At 35.6% G+C, this 14,000-nt stretch overlaps 1 protein-coding gene across 3 annotated transcripts in view; it reads right to left on the bottom strand.

Annotated features, from left to right (window-relative positions):
* Positions 1–13,987, bottom strand: part of LOC125226889 (ras-related protein Rab-5B) — a 54,221-nt gene extending 40,234 nt beyond the window's left edge. The window contains exons 1-3 of one of the 3 annotated variants that reach the window (XM_048131053.1): positions 13,783–13,987; positions 3,403–3,624; positions 3,050–3,075 (exon numbers count right to left, since the gene is read on the bottom strand). In XM_048131053.1, the coding sequence (XP_047987010.1) occupies positions 3,050–3,075; positions 3,403–3,621 (245 nt within the window). In that variant the 5' untranslated portion in view covers positions 3,622–3,624; positions 13,783–13,987. Of the gene's footprint in view, positions 1–3,049; positions 3,076–3,376; positions 3,625–13,145; positions 13,681–13,782 lie in introns of those variants that run through there. The other 2 variants (XM_048131051.1, XM_048131052.1) reach the window with 2 other exon arrangements.
* Between the last annotated feature and the right edge of the window lie 13 nt (positions 13,988–14,000).

The raw sequence follows: 14,000 nt of genomic DNA, 5'->3' as shown, positions 1-14,000 counted from the left end.
ACCTCGTATGTCCCAGCGTACTTATACAAGTACAAATTGTACAATACGTCGTCGAGACGTCAGATTTGGTTGCGTTCACGACTAAAATTTTGTCAACGTTCCGTTTCCCGATTTTATTATAGATTTTAATGTTTTAAAAATGTTTATTTATTTATGCTGTTGTATTTTGTTAACTTATTCTAAATTTTAATTTCCTTTGTAATGTGTATACTTTTCGTGGTATCATTCGGTATGGCTTTGACGGAAGATCAGCGTTGGCCACCCAGGCTAACACCATGCCGAGTCAGGACCATATTCATGGCAACTATGTGTACTTACTTACCTTTAATGATGTTATGTGTGTAAATAATTCTCTGTTGTTGATCTGTATTTGTGTGTGTCTTTTTGTATTATTTTGCCATGAATAAAAATATTTCTATTTCAATATAATTATACTAGCATTCGCCCGCGGCTTCGTTCGCCTTAGAAAGAGACAAAAAGTAGCCTATGTCACTCTGTCCCTTCAACTATCTCCATCTAAAAAATACGTCAATTCGTCGCTCCGTTTTGCCGTGAAGGACGGACAAACAAACAGACACACACACTTTCCCATTTAGATTTAGATTTAGATTTCTTTATTTCATGATAAAAATTACACTATAAATTTGTTACATGCCAAAGTTATGTTTATCTTCTCATCATGATCGTCGAAAATTACATTATAAATTGAAAATAATAAAATGAATATTTTCTCCCAATAAGGATCGTCATTTACAAATAGAAAATATCTGGGCAACCGAGCTTCGCTCGGTTCTGTTTCGTATCCTTGACATGTGTCGCCATCTAGTTCAAAAATGAATAGTACCTACATCGAGCGAAAGAATTCTCAGCCTTAACAACACAACTACTCCACACGAGATGGCGCGCATTTCGCCACAAAAACTCAAATAGTGTATTTTCTATTCGTTTTAGCCTTGACCTGTGTCGCCATCTAGTGTTTGCAATAAATAGTACTTACATCGACCGAAAGAATTCTGTCTTAACAGTACAACTACTGCACACGAGATGGCGCGCGAAGAAAAACGCATGAAAACTCGAAAATTCGCGTTTTCCGGGACCGAAGGATAAGTTAGACCGATTTTTCACCCCCAAAAACCCCCACATAACAAATTTCTGCGAAATCGTTAGAGCGGTTTCCGAGATCGTCAGTGTAAATAAATATATATATATATAAATAAATAAATAAATATACAAGAATTGCTCGTTTAAAAGTATAAGATACACAAAACACAATAAAATTAAGAAATGAAATAAAATCCGAAGTCAGTGTAATCAAATGCATGCTATCACAAATTCAATTTATAATGGATTAGAGAGACAAAGAAGAAAAGCGACAAAACTGATATAGTTTTTCATATTAGACAGCGGGATATCTGTACAGTCATGCAACCAATCTGAATCCTAGGCCACTGTAGAACCTTTTCACAGTAAACATCAAGGAGACCTATATGGCGAATAAAGCACGGTGTCAATACGACAGGGTTCTAGAGTGGCCTAGGACCCATTGGTCGAACGTACAACGTACGTAATATGTCTTTTTACCCCTGTTTCCAATAAACATACTTTAATATTTCCAAGCCAGACAAGACTCGATTTAGACTTCATGATTCCAATTCCCGACATTAGTCATACGGCAAAGAGTCCGGTATTAATAGCCAGCGTTCAGTAATCAGACGTACTTTCCAGATGCGTCCCGTTGGGCCAGTTTTTGACGTATTGTTATTGTTATTTCCGAAACGTGGATTTTTCAAAGCGATGGTCATTTTTATTGAGCAAGCATTTTGATAGTATAGGTACCTATGGCTAGATTCCTACCTGAGCTAGGCTACCTCTGATAAGTCAAATGAGTTCGGTGAATGAATTCTTGTGGTAGGTAGTCTGTTTGGTCTGGATCTCTTTACGCAAAAAGACGGGGTACAGATGTAGTGTGAAAAGATTTTCCTTCGTATTCTTACGGAAACTTAGCTTACGATCGTGTCATGCCATTTCAGTCAGTCTCAGTACCTACAAGACGTACTGACATTTACTGAACTAGCATGACAAATACGAACGTTCCTTTCCCACCACAAAAATTTTCACCGAACATTCTTATCGTGCGTTGTATGTCTAACGTCGTCCTTGGCAAAATCCCTCCTGCCAAGAGGGGAAAGCCATTAAAAAAAAATAAAAAAAATACGAACGTTTCCGTAAAAATACGAAGGAAAATCTTCGCACTATATCTGTATTATAAGTTTGACGTGACGTGTGTCTGTGTGTGTGCCTGTGGCATTATAGCTCTTGAACCGATTTAGTTTTTTTTTTTGTTTGAAAGCTGAATAATCGGGAGTGTTCTTAGCCATGCACCATGTTTCATGGAGATCAGTACTATGGTCGGGTTTTTTTTTTTTATTTAAATTTCGTGGTTAAGTTATTGCGTTACTTATCATTGCGTAAAGCTGTTGAGGATAAACGGAAACAGATGTTTTTTGTTTTATTAGGCATTTTAAAAGAATGTTATCGATTTTCCTTGTAATAGATCTACAACGCATTTCAATACAAAATGCTGGCAAGTTGTAAACAAAATGACTTGCAGTAATATCAATAATAATCATCGTCTGCATTTAACGAAAATAAACCGTGAAGTAGGTATTGAACTTTATCTCGGAAACTATCGTCTAATTTAAAACAGGAAAAATCCTATAGATTACTCTAATCGAAATAATATTGAGTTGCCAAAATAAACATTACAAAACATAAAGAGATTGTGGTCATGTAAAAAAGTGGAATTTGGATCAGACTAAAAACACAACATGGAATAATGCTTTCTTTAAAACTGAATTGCAGGGGTCGGCAACCTTAACACAAGTAAACACCATCGTAGTAAACATTCAGATGATTTCACGTTGACACGTACTAAGCATTAGCTACTAAGCCCGTGTAAACCTAGCATCACTCGGCTTGGCAAGATTACCTGGCCATTAACAACTGCAGCATGCATTACGAGTACTAGTGGTAGAGTTAGGAGACTCACCTCTCCTGTCCCGCAGTGTCCCAAATCTCAAACTTGACAAACGGTAATCAAGGCAAACTGCGTGAGGAGGGCGACACCGATCGTGCTCTCTTGGTAATCGTGGAACTGGCCCTTGACGAACCGCAGCACCAAGGAGTACTCACCCACTTACACATGTTCTGGTCCTGAGCTAGAGTCATCCAGAAGTCATCTATAATCTTCCAAGAGTCCACCCAACTGACTCAAGGAGCTTTCATCCAAAAGCGACCAATTTAGTCAACTTGCCATCATTCTGCTTGGCAACATGTCCTGTCCATTACCAACATACATTATTAGAAGTAGACTCACCTCTCTTGCCCCGCAGCGTCCCAAATCTCAAACTTGACGGTAGTGTCATCGAGGCACACAGTCTGAGTGAGGAAGGCGGCACCGATCGTGCTCTCTTGGTACTCGTGGAACTGGCCCTTGACGAACCGCAGCACCAGCGAGGACTTGCCCACGGCGCTCTCGCCGAGGAGAACCAGTTTGAACTGGCAGACTTTGGTCTGCGGCGCGCCGTTCGGCCGCGCGGCACCGCTCCTGTTTGTCGCCATCGCCTGGGTACAAAAAACATTGGTTAGGACAAATGTTGGGAGCTATCTGTGTGTGTAGCCGAATGCACAAACGCTCACGATAATATGTCTTTCGTAGCTATCTAAGATCTCTATCGCTCTTGGATATCGGCGCGACAGAGCCAGACTACATTTCTCCGGCGTAACGATTTCGCTTCGCGTCGCAGAAATGTCATTCGGCTACGCCCCCTGATTACTAATTGAGGTTGTACTATCAGCTGCAAAAGTGCAGGGAGAAATTATGAATGAATTCATTGATAAATTCGCCATCCACTTTAGCAGCTGATAGTACTTGTGTCCGAACTTGTTTGTATTCATAATGCACTCACGCCTGCTTACCAAAGGGGTAGGCAGAGATCATGGATTTCCATTTGCTAAGATCCTGACAAACCACTTTCTCTTCACGCGCTTTCATAACGTTCCTCATGCATGTATGGTTTCGAGTACTTCTGACTTGGGCTTTTTGTAATACCTATTTCCCTGATTTGGTTGAGAAAGGTTCGCCTAGGTCTAGTCTCTAGTATTCATAATGCTTTTGTTAAAGGTCGGTGTCGGTATTACCATACGCTAGCACGTCTCCTTAGCTTATGCTCACTGTACTGAGGGCTTTAAGCGTTTCACTTCCTGTCGGCTTAGTTTAAGTCAATCTGCTGTCGATTCGACATCAAAACTTGCGTGTCTCTATCAAATCTTCAATATTAATGAGATAGAGGCGTGTTGATCGCTATGGAGCGTGAGCGATTGGCCTTTTGTTGACGGCCTTGAAAGAATTATTCCTCAAAAAATCTATATTCTATTATTATAAAATTATCTGGAGATTACACCTCCGTCTCCATCCTCTATATGACTATTTGTGTGGTAACAATAAATACTCCATGTTATTATGATATTCATGTATTTATGAAAATAGTTTATGGTGTTGTGACATACTGTCAATGTGTCAGTTTTATGTTTTAGCTTGCGAAATAAAGCGTTTGTGTTTTCGGTCTGAGATGGCGTATTAATTAATTACTCATCGAATACAACAATCTGGCGACGAGACGGTCCCGAACAACGTGTTATAAATAATAATTAAAAGGAATGTGTTATTTTGTGTGAATTAATTGTCAAATGTCAATGTGGATTTTTGAATGTGTAGTTTCGGGAATTTGATTTGAAAGAACTAACAAACGACAAACGGGAATGGACGCCTCTCCTGAAGTCTGGGAAAAAAGCTTGGATTCAAACTAAAAAGAAAGATGAACTTATTATTTTAGCAAATTCAGTTGTGAAGGACGAAGATATTAAATTTTCCAACGAAAATTCGGTTGAAGAGATTCGACGATTCCTTCGGGATTATATTGAAGAACAGGAGGAATATAGAGAATGCACGGCGGAAAAGCTCGCATATAAGATGAACTCTATTTCAAATTTGGAAGTTTTTACCGGAGGAAACTGGAGGGCTTACAAACAGCAGCTGGAATGTTTTTTCTTGCTAAATGACATAGATGTCAATAAAAAGGTGCCACTACTTATTACAAAACTTGGAGCGAGTGTCTACGAGCTCCTTACGACCATATGCACTCCAGACTCACCAGTAAATTTAACATACGACCAAATTTGTGACAAATTAGAAAAGCATTATCATCCCGTTAGAAATTATGCACTAGAACAGGCTGAATTCCGAAAGAGAAACCAACAAAAAGATGAAAATTTGGACAAATATATACTCGAACTAAAGAAATTATCAAAAAACTGTAATTTCAATAACATTAACGATGAGATCAAAGAGCGACTATTTAATGGCACTTTCTATGAAGCAGTGAAGTTTGAAGTGCTTAAACAGGCAGACCTGCCAATGGAAAAACTAGTAGAAATAGGAAAGACTGTCGAGGCCGCATATAACTTAACATACAAGAATGAGGAAAAAGAGACTAAACCGCAAATGTTCAAGTTAGAAAGGAACAGAGGCTATGGTTCTAGACATGAGACTACAAAATCTAAACCAGAGGCAGGAGGAAGTACTGGAATTTGTTTTTGCTGTGGAAAAGAGGGCCACATGAGAGCTGAATGTACCTTGCGCATGAAGTTCTGTAGTGAATGTGGTACAAAGGGTCACATTTACAAAATGTGTACCCAAAATAAAGATAATTGGAGGGTGAAGACCTTAAATGTGGTCGATAAAGAGACATACAAATTCATTGGAAATGAGGAAAAAAGTAAAAGATATGATACACCAGGACCGGTATCTTATGATATGTTTCATTGTAGTGAAAAAGACAGGATTCCATCGCAAAAGTTAAGTGTTCATGTAAATGGCAAATTGCTGGAGTTTGAAGTAGACACCGGAGCAGATGTAAGTACGATTACGTGTTCTGATAAGAAGCAATATTTTCCAAATTTTGAAACGAAGCAACGAAATGTAGTTTTTACAAATTATGACAAGTCAACTTTAACACCACTCGCTATTTTGGAAGACTTAAGTTTGTCGTATGGAACTGTAAACGTAGAAAACCAAATATTATTTGTCGTAAAAGATGGATTACCTAGAGTAATTGGAAAAACATGGCTGTCTGTACTTGAACTCTGGCCTGCTACTTTTGAACAAAGTAAGGTTAGTGAAACAGGGCCTAAGGAGAAAATGACTTTTGCAAAGAAAACTCAATGTGTTTTTGAACATGATATGAAGAATTATACAGACGAGCAAGTTGAATTGGAGATTAAACCTAAACCAGTTGTTCTTGCAAAATCAGTGTTGGAGACCTATGAGAGATTTAAATCAGTATTAAGAGCATTGAACAATTTAGGACTGAAAATTAAATTAGAGAAATGTAAATTTGTTGACGAAAAGTATGGAATTGACAAAAATGTTACGAAAAATAAGAAAAGCAATATTGAGGCCGTATTACCATTGCAAATCATAAACAGTAACATTACTAAACCGATTATATTTGGAAGCAGGATTCTAAACAATAGTAGTCACTCAAAATACCCGATTTTGAAAAAAAATGGTTATGCGATTACATTAGGTTTAACTAAATTTTGTGAATATCTGCGTGGACGAAAATGTATCTTACAACTCTTACAAGTACTCAATAAGGCTTTTACTATGATACTAGAGAAATATTCACGTCTGTCACAACGTTTATGGCAAGGGACTACCGTAAAAATAAAAAAAGAGGAGGAAGGAAAGAAGAAGACATAGTAATCGACAAAATGTTTTGTGTTTTAGAACAGTTTTTCTTTGATATTTATTTACTAAGCGGGGAAGAGTGTGGTAACAATAAATACTCCATGTTATTATGATATTCATGTATTTATGAAAATAGTTTATGGTGTTGTGACATACTGTCAATGTGTCAGTTTTATGTTTTAGCTTGCGAAATAAAGCGTTTGTGTTTTCGGTCTGAGATGGCGTATTAATTAATTACTCATCGAATACAACAATTTGTATCTAGGCAATGGACGTAAAAATATGTATACACGCCGCCTTATTAACTACAAAGAACAGGCAGGCAAGCATGGTCGCGAAATAAATGATAAAACATCAGGCTGTCCCATCAAACTTAAAAAGTGCGATATACGGCCTGATGTTTTATCATTTCTCGCGCGACCATGCATGCCCGCCTGGAATGTAATTCTGGTCTGGCCTACCCCTAAATTACCAAAGTTAGTGTAGCACAAATAACGATCTCTAAGTGTAAGAAGCAGTTTAAATATATTCCAAGGCCATGGAATAAGTAACAAGCAGTTAACCTTTAAATAGAAAGAAATAAATGACTGAACATAGTTACGTTGTTTGGAACTGAAACGTAAACATGACTTCCTGCCATACCAATGTGTTTTCGTCGTCACAACTATGATGATAAACAATTGGGAATAGATTCAGTGTGGACAATAGACAAAAATCTATGGTGGCTATCATCATCATATCAGCCCTTTATCACCCACTGCTGAGCATAGAGAGGCCTATGCTTCTAGTACGCAACTTGTCCCAGCCCTGAGCTAGTCCCAACCAATCTACTTGTGACCTGCAATACCTATTTGCAATACCTAGTGGCCTAGTGGTAAGACTAAATCACAGATTTTGTTTCAATAAAGAGGAAATAGCAGGTTACCCTGCCTCGGAGTTTTTCAGAATTTATGTATGAAATGGAAATGACATTCAATACTTCGGCAGTTACTTTTTGCAAAAGGAAAACATTGCGAGGAAACCAGACTTAATCCTATAGGTAGCATCCAGTTTGCCCTCTGGATGGGAAGCGAAGGCCATGGCAAAATGCTAGGAAAACATCAATTGCTCAGGTTTGTGATTACAAATTGTATTAGCCATCAAGAAGCATATATAACAGGTTTAACAAAACAATAAAAAAGTAACTCTCTAATCTCTTTTTTTTTTTTTTGTGGGCATATTATCATCATTAGAAATTAATGTAGGGCAAATCACTAGTCGTCAAAGAGGACCAGAGGCTCCCATGATGGTGCATACCGGGATAACACAAAGAGGATAATAAGACAAATCACTTACATTAATAAGAACGGAGCAAATTGTACTAACACAACACAGCTGATTGGTGACAAACCTTATTTGGTTGAAATAAGGCTAAATAACCAGGACCACGGCTTAGCAGGCAGGGTCACTACCGACTGAGCCAGACCAGTCGTCAAAGTTACATATACAGTAAAGTCAAAGTTACACAAGCACAAAGTTAAGAATGTCAATTTAGTAATGAAAGTTATGTCCACACTAATATGTTATGAGCTTATTGTAATTAGACCCAGACTGTGACAACTATATTACATCATGTTAGTCCATAAATGATTTCCCTACTATCAACTAATTTACTAATGTATAATGTAATTAGATAGATGAAACCTTCATTTGATAGCTTATTATTTTATTTAGTCCAGTTCATTCAATATCATTTTGTGAACCATTTGTATTTCTTATTTTTGCTGTTTATCACAATTTTATAGTATTTTTTAACTAGCATGAGTTCTATGACACTAAAAAATGAACAAATTATTTATATACTATATTCACAAAATATTTTTTGAAGAATAATTTATATTTTGATGTATCAAAATAAATATTTTTCAAAAATAAAATGCGAACATAGTATATCTAATTCAGATATTTTTTTTAGTGGCATAGAAGTTTTATCCCAGTTGAAAAATACTAGAATTTCAATTTTTGTAAATTATTTGTGTGATACTTTAGCCAATTTAAACAAACCAAATAAAAGGAAAACTGCTATTCAGCTGCAGTTATTATAATACATGTTCCCACAGCTGTGATTCATGAGGAAATCTATGTGTACCTGCTACTAGTCATTTCTTTAGTGATAAAGGTTTTAGTCTAGAGCCAATTTGGCCACAAGTCGTCTCCTTCACGATTTTCGTCGACATCTCTTCTAAATACCTAAAACAGGTATGGATATGTTCCTCGTTCTCTCCAGATTACGAATTGACCTGTTTTAGTTTAAGGAGGGGGGGACGGGTCCAGAAAAAGGGGGGGAAAGATGGCGACCGACCATCATAGATATTTATTCACATCTCGAGTCCTATGGCACCAATCTGTTCGTGCGAGGTGTCATTTGAAAGCTTATTAAACCTACTTTAATTGTTTTCAAACAACTATGCTCATAAAAGTAACCGTTTAGGAAATATATGAAAATATGTGTTTTTTTATCGCACATGAATTGCACAAGTACTAGTAAAAAATGCGTCTAACTCAATAAACAATAACTTTACCGCAATTGATGTTATTATAAAATTTTCGCGTCTATTCATGCTCTTTCTAAAAATATAAGTTTCATTGGTATATGATAATATATAACCATGTAATTAAGAATTTTGTTTGGCAGGGGTTATCCTCCAGGTCGCCTAAACGGGCGCTGACCGTAGTAAAGTATTCAATATTTTTGAGGTCTTATTTTACGGATCCATATGTGAGAGGTATCGTTTGAAAGATAATTAAACCTACTATAATTGTTTACACATAACTATAGTATTAAAGGTAGCTGTTTACATAATATTAGAAAATATGTGTTTTTTATCGAGCATGAATCGCACAAGTATTGGTAAAAAATGCTTCTAAGTCAATAAACAAGAACGTTACCGGAATTGATGTTATTATAAAATTTACGCGACTATTCATGAGCTTTCTAAAAATATAAGTTTTATTGGTAAGTGATAATATAACCATTAAATTACGAATTTTGTTTCGTAGTGGTCACTCCGCCGGTCGCATAAAAATGAGCGCTGACCGTAGTAAAGTATTCAATATTTTTAAGTTCTTATTTTACGGATCCATATGTAAGAGGTATCATTTGAAAGCAAATTAAACCTACTATAATTATTTTTGAATAACTATAGTAATAAGGTAGCTGTTTATAAAATATTTGAAAACATGAGTTTTTTTTTCGAGCACGAGTTACACATATACCGATAAAAAATGCTTCTAACTTAATAAACCATAACTTTACCGCAATTAATGTTATTATAAAATTTACGCGAAATTTCATGCGCTTTCTAAAAATATGTTTTATTGGTGTATGATAATATATGACCAAGTAATTACGAATTTGGTTTAGCAGGGGTCACTGCGCCCTGTCACGATATTGGGTGCTGACTGACCGTCGCCAAATTTTCTACATTACTCAGATCCTATTTTACTGATAAATTTGTGAGAGGTATCATTTGAAAGCATATTATGCGTACTATATTTATTTCTAATATTTCAAGTCGAAACTGTAGAAGTTTACAAAATATTTGATTAGTAATATGTGTAATTTACTGTGCATGAATAGCATTGGCATTGATAAGACACGCTTCTAGCTCAATAAATTATAGTTTTCCGCAATTGAAATAATAACAAAATAAACGGAAAATGTATGACTTACACAAAAAATAAGTTTGGTTTGTATTGCATAAACAATTAATTTGAATTTGTTCAGCTCACCTACTGCGCACCATCATATAAATGGATGTCCACCGTCGTTGCCTTTTTTTATGATTTTTCATATTTTATTTCACTAATCGTATATTCATAATAAATATAATCTATCACGTATCGAATTTACTTATATACTTAATTGATCAGTAAAATAAAATCTGTAAAATGATGAAAAAATTAAGGCAACGGCGGTGGACATCCGTTTATATGACGATTGACCGTGCGCAGTGGGTATGGTGGACAAATTAACATTAATTGTTTAAGCAAAACTAACAAAACTCATTTTTTGTAAAGGCCATACATTTTGCGGTTCATTTCGTTATTATAGCAATTGCGGAAAAATATAATTTATTGAGCTAGAAGCATGTTTCACTCGTATCAGTGCGAATGCTATTCATATACTACAGTAAAAATACACATATTGTCAAATATTTTGTAAACTTTTACAATTACGACTAAAATTATTAAAAAGTAACGATAGTACGCATAATATGCTTTCAAATGATACCTCTCACAAATTGATCGCTAAAATAGGATCTGAGAAATACAGAAAATTAGGCGACGGTTAGCACCTATATACGTCACGGGGGTGCAGTGACACCTGCTAAACCAAATTCGTAATTACTTGGTTGTATAACATCATACATCAATAAAACTTATATTTTTAGAAAGCATATGAAATGTCCTGTAAATCTTATCATAACATTATTTGCGGTAAAGTTATTGTTTATTGGTCATGCACCAAGATACAATCTTAAAAATTATGAAAACGGCAACAAAAATGGTCATCCATGTATATGACGGTGCGCAGTGAGTATGATGGATAAATTAACATTAATTGTTTATGCAATACTGACAAAACTTGTTATTTGAAAAGGTCATACATTTCGCCGTTTATTTTGTTATTATATCAATTGCGGAAAAAATATAATTCATTGAGCTAGAAGCATGTTTTACTCACATCGGTTCCAATGCATATTTTCAAATATTTTGTTAGCTACTACAGTTACCACTAAAATTATTGAGAACTAATGATAGTACGCATAATATGCTTTCAAAAGATTCCTGTTAAATAAAATAGGATCAGAAAAATATAGAAAATTTGGCGACGGTCAGCATCCATACGTGGCCGGGCGCTGTGGCCCCTACTTAACCATATTTGTAATTACTTGGTTATATAATATCATACACCAATAAAACTTATTTTATTAGAAAGCGCACGAAATTCCGCGTAAATCTTATACTAACATAAATTCCGGAAAAGTTGTTGTTTATTGATTAAGAAGCATTTTTTACCAGTAGGTACTTGTGCGACTCATGGTCTATAAAACACATATTTTCAAATATTTTCTAAACAGCTACCTTTATGATTATAGTTATTTATAAAAAAATATAGTAGGTTTAATTAGCTTTGAAACGATACCTCTCGCATATGGATCCGTAAAATAGGACCTCAAAAATATTGAATACTTTACTACGGTCAGCGCCCATTTCTGCGACCGGGCAGAGTGACTCCTGCTAAGCCAAATTCGTAATTACATGGTTATATATTATCATATACCAATGAAACTTATATTTTTAGAAAGAGCATGAATAGACGCGAAAATTTTATAATAACATCAATTGCGGTATAGTTATTGTTTATTGAGTTAGACGCTTTTGTTCTAGTACTTGTGCAATTCATGCGCGATAAAAAAACACATATTTTCAAATATTTCGTAAACGGTTACTTTTATGAGTATAGTTATTTAAAAACAATTAAAGTAGGTTTAATAAGCTTTCAAACGACACCTTGCACGAACAGATTGGTGCCATAGGACTCGAGATGTGAATAAATATCTATGATGGTCGGCCGCCATCTTTCTCCCCCTTTTTCTCAACCCGTCCCCCCTCCTTAAACTAAAACAGGTCAATTCGTAATCTGGAGAGAACGAGGAACACATCCATACCTGTTTTAGGTATTTAGAAGAGATGTCGACGACTTTTTGTAAAAGAGGTCGTTTGGTCCCTGACTATTTCTTGGAAAGGTTCAATTTGTTGCTTTACAAAAGAATAAATGCATTGTTTTTCATTTACTGTATCATATCAAGTTCTAACACTGCCTATCCAGCCCAATATTTTATAGCAATGCAGAAAAATTCTGTTTCAGTATAAATTATATAATTAAGTCCACCTTTTATAAATTTGTATTTTTATGAAATAGGTGAATAATAAAGAAAATGTTCAGATATTTTTGTCCCAATAATCATTGAGTGAATAACAAAATTGATTACATTTCACGTTGCAATTAATGTTTATAAATTGGCTATATTTGAAGTATAAATATGATATTATTTATTTACAATAAAATGTAAGAAAGATGTAGCCAAGTAAATTTGCTCACAACAATCAGCTGTCTAGAAAACAAACAATAAGCACATTTAGATAAATTGAAGTCAAGTTGTTTTTTAGTTTTCCACTGTAAAAAGGTTGTTTATCTCATCTTATCACAACTTAGAATATATCAAAGTTCCTTCTATCTGTTGAAACAAAATTTTGAAAGTGAAGTGATTTGCGATAAAGTACTCACCAGCAAGCAATCCAACAAAAACACAAGTAGAAACCATTGACCAGGTCTCAATCACACTGCCGCCACAAACAACCAATAAAGAACCTCTTAATGCAATTAATTAAAAAAATATGGCTGATAAACCAGCTCTCAAACCACTCTAACAAGAGCAGGTAAAAAAACTATCTAATCAACAAGAGCCTGTGTGCTCAGGATTATAATGTAAACTGGCATAAAGAACGGTAAACAAGATCATTATCAAGCGACGTATCGTCATGCTCACACAAAGAAACAAAAGGGACTTGACACTTTATCACAAACTATTTGGCAGATTTTTCCACATCACGAACTGCGAGCCACACTTTTGTTTTATCAGACGCAATCGAAAACGTGTCTGTTGTGATGATGACTAACCGTATCTGGCCGTATCAATACGTTTCCTACTCGTCTCAGCACCAATTGCCCCGAGTGACGCCCTCGGCCGAATCAGCTGGAGGCCTTCAAGAACACTCAACACTACTTTTTCCTTAACCCCGTAGCAACTAAGTTACACGAAACTAAATTTAAGATTTAAATCATCTGCCACTATTCCGATCTTCTGTAAAATTCGATAAAATGACGCATTTACTAGATTATAAGGACATAGAACAAGACGTACCCTCCCTGTTATTATATCGCAGTTTATCGCTTTTTGTTGGGCGACAAGTCCTCACGAGGTCGCCTTGATGTCACAAATTTCATTAATTACACAATTACACGAATAAAATCATCAATTAAATGCTAATCTGGAAAATCTAGCACAGAAATGCAAAATGACCACGAACAAACATGGAAGCGAGCGAGAGAGCGAGACGTTTCACAAAAAAATTGTCTATG

This window comes from Leguminivora glycinivorella, chromosome 6 (genome assembly GCF_023078275.1).
Source record: "Leguminivora glycinivorella isolate SPB_JAAS2020 chromosome 6, LegGlyc_1.1, whole genome shotgun sequence".
Lineage (NCBI taxonomy): Eukaryota > Metazoa > Arthropoda > Insecta > Lepidoptera > Tortricidae > Leguminivora > Leguminivora glycinivorella.
Note: the sequence above shows the minus strand (reverse complement) of the source record. Positions and strands in the feature narration are given on the sequence as shown.